At 47.0% G+C, this 3,208-nt stretch overlaps 1 protein-coding gene across 1 annotated transcript; it reads right to left on the reverse strand.

Moving 5' to 3' along the window:
* Nucleotides 1–1,333: 1,333 nt before the first annotated feature.
* On the reverse strand, nucleotides 1,334–2,389 carry LOC127339299 (cyclin-A3-1-like). Its single transcript, XM_051365168.1, has one exon. It carries the CDS (start codon nucleotides 2,387–2,389, stop codon nucleotides 1,334–1,336), a length of 1,056 nt encoding a protein of 351 aa, XP_051221128.1.
* Between the last annotated feature and the right edge of the window lie 819 nt (nucleotides 2,390–3,208).

Consider the following 3,208-nt stretch of genomic DNA (forward strand, 5'->3'; position numbering starts at 1 on the left):
ACTTTTGTTTCCAAAATTTACTCGGGTGAATCCTGAAGCTAGCTACTCCCTGAAGTAAATCTCAAAGGGTTGACAAAGTGCCACAAATTTGAAAAAAATTGTATAAAAAATCTCCAAATATGAACACGAAATAGACATTTTAAAACTCTATGAAAATAAGAACTAGGTGCGGGACTGGAATCACAACATCAAGGTACATCTTTTTCATATAGAGGTTATCTCGAATCGAAGCATGGTTGGGTATATTTCTCGAAAGGAATACGGCAGAGGAATACCCTACACTTATTCTTTTTAATTGAAATAATAAGATCCCCTGAAGACTAAAACTTGTGTGGCTGGGTTCTACATCCGGTTCCCTTACCAAGTGAGCTGGGCTCACTTCTTCATGGTTGGATATATTAGAAGGGATTGTGTGAATACATGAGAGAGGCAAAATTTATGTACTTTTGGATGCGTCACACCTACTTTTGCGCTCACCAACGCTTGCACGCCTGAAAACAGTGAAATCGACCATGCTTCGCGGTTCACGTTTTGGGCCCTATAAAGATGCTTTATGAACCGTGTTGTGCATGAAATATTTTTCCCGTGAACAAGCAAACGAGTCATTTTCTTCTCTCTGGATGCGAGAAGTGGCAATGAGAGCATCCAAAATGGCCCTATTTATCTTGAAAAAAAGCTTATGTAATATGTGTTTTTGTGCTGTACTTTTTTTGCAAATTTTCAATTATGTATGATTTCCTTGCTGAGAACCAGTGCATTACATTTACTTAAGGACAATATATGTGCAACAAAACATTAGAATTTCCTGAAAGTTTGCATATTGGATATGATATAATTGGGCTACAACACCTTCATAGGTAAAAAACAAACCACTCATGGTTGCACACTACTAAATTACCAATACAGGTGGGTAGTTGCACTTTTAGGTCTTGTTTACTTCTCTGGTATTTTTCTTCCCAATGGGTATGGGGATGGGAGGGGATTTGGTGTTCACCCAATCCCCTCAAATACCCCTCCCCAAAAATACACTAGTATGATGGAGAGTTTTTGATTTAGGCAAAAAATGTGGGGATGGGAGGGGATGGGAGGGGATATCTCGGGATTATGTCGTTCAAAACCGGAGAAGTAAACGGACTAGTGGGGATTTTCCGGGATACAAAATAATCCCCTCCCATCCCCACAAATACCCTAGAAGTAAACAAGGCCTTAGTGCAACCGAACCAACTACTTACAGAAGTGGGATACAAATTCTCGCTAGACTATTTTCTAGACCGATTCTGCAATTTCACACTGAATATCGTGGACTATGACACATCAGATAATACCAAGATATCTAAATGTGACGAGAGCGCTTCCACTTTTCACTGGTTGTATTTTTATGGTCTTTGATGTCTTTGAAGTAGTACTCTGGGATTTCACATGGCGAACCCATTGCTGACACACACTCAAGCTCGCAGTGACTATACTTGTCTTTGATGGCCGTTTCTTTGATGCCTGGATACGATCCGATGGACTGCAGACGGTGTATCTTCAAGATGCAACACCTGAGATCAGCGACCTTGTAGCCCACTCTTCTTTGCAGCACTAGGTTCCAAGGACGGCTATCTGGGTTGATTGTGAACCTAGCCACAAAAAGGCAGGCAGCAGCAACAACTGATGGCCTGAACTTTGTGCAGTCATATTCCAGCAAGCTTAGGTCCGCAAGGTAGCTACACAGGAACTCCAGCTTTCTTACATCGCCTCGAGGGCAAATAGTTACGTATCTCCGCAGGAAAGTTCTTGCGGTGGGGCTACCCATCTCAAACTTGAGCAAATGCAGTATGTGAGTCTCCATCTTGAGCACCTGCTGCTCGGTGTATGCGTTGTCAGTCATGTAACTGTAATCTATCGCCTTATATGTGTACATATCACTTTCATATTTTGAAGCAAGAAGCATCGCAGTTGCGCCCAGTAACTGCAGCTCTTTTTGGACAATGGCGCCCACTGAGAGGAAGCGGTCCACGTATGAAACGGCAAGGTGAAGCGTGTCAGCCGGAAAATTGAATTCATCCGCCAGTTCCACGAGCCAATCCACTAGGATGGCCCTGCAAGAGGCGGTAACTCCCGGCCTCACCGGCATATAGTCTGTCGGCCTCCTCAACTTCTCTAGGTACCGCATGTAGCTGTCGATGTCCTCGATGTAGGGCGCGATAGCTGCCTGCGCCGTGGCTGGCTCCGAGCCTGCGTCTAGCAGGCGGGCGCGGCCGGCCACGCAGCCCGCGCTCTCCTCGTCGTCGTCGCTTTCCTCCATACTCTGCTCCTCTTCCTCGGTGTGCTCTATCCTCTCCTCGTCGTCGCTGTCCACCATCCTCTTCCGCCACTGTTTGGTTTTACCCCAGGCCATCACCATCACGTAAAATTAGATGAACACACTCGCGCCAGAAACTTTGTCCAAGTTCGCACTTGTCGCGCGCGCTCCTCTGTTCTTCTCAGTATCACGGTCGGTCACATTGATGCACAGCCACCCTGGTGCATCTTATATATACACATAGCATAACCAGCTATCCTAACTCGAAGAGGACTCGGACTCAATTTACGTCATGAAAGCCGACTACTGCTTGGAATCGAACTTAACTTAACCTAGCTAAACTCACGTTCGTGCAAATGCTACTCGGACTAACGGGCGGAGCGGGAGATCTTTGCGTGTCGACGGAAGGAAGGAATCGCGTCCATGCATGGTTGGAGCCGGCCGTGTGTGCGTACGCCGCATCCATCTCATCGATCCCTCGCGCCACACACCTAATTAACTTTTTTTTTTTGAGATAACAATTGATGGAATTCAACAATGGCGAAACCGATTACAAACGACTCCACAAAAAAGGGAAAATACAATATGGACCCCGAAGACCACACACCGTACTCCCAAATCGCAAAATCAAGCCCATCGTCCTCATCGTCACCACCCAAGTACAGAGACCGAATCCGGAAGCTGCCCGTCTTCAGACACCATCGAGTCACCGCCGCCACCTTTGCCACATTAGGTTTTGAACACCGCAGGAGTGCCCACCCCGAGGGGTGAGAGCTAATAATCTTTACCCAGACCATCGGACAGGCGGGAGCTGGTGGAGACCAAGCACAACCTCCAATCCACGGACCCCGAGCAGTAGGTCCCAACCATCGACGCCACGTCAAGCCAGCTCCTCCCCTCGCCACCATGGCCGGCCGGAGG

This window comes from Lolium perenne, chromosome 3 (assembly GCF_019359855.2).
Source record: "Lolium perenne isolate Kyuss_39 chromosome 3, Kyuss_2.0, whole genome shotgun sequence".
NCBI classification, from domain to species: Eukaryota; Viridiplantae; Streptophyta; class Magnoliopsida; order Poales; family Poaceae; genus Lolium; species Lolium perenne.

What these genes read in the sequence shown, in the direction of transcription:
- LOC127339299 (XM_051365168.1), bottom strand. Translation starts at nt 2,389, where the DNA reads ATGGTGATGGCCTGGGGTAAAACCAAACAGTGGCGGAAGAGGATGGTG.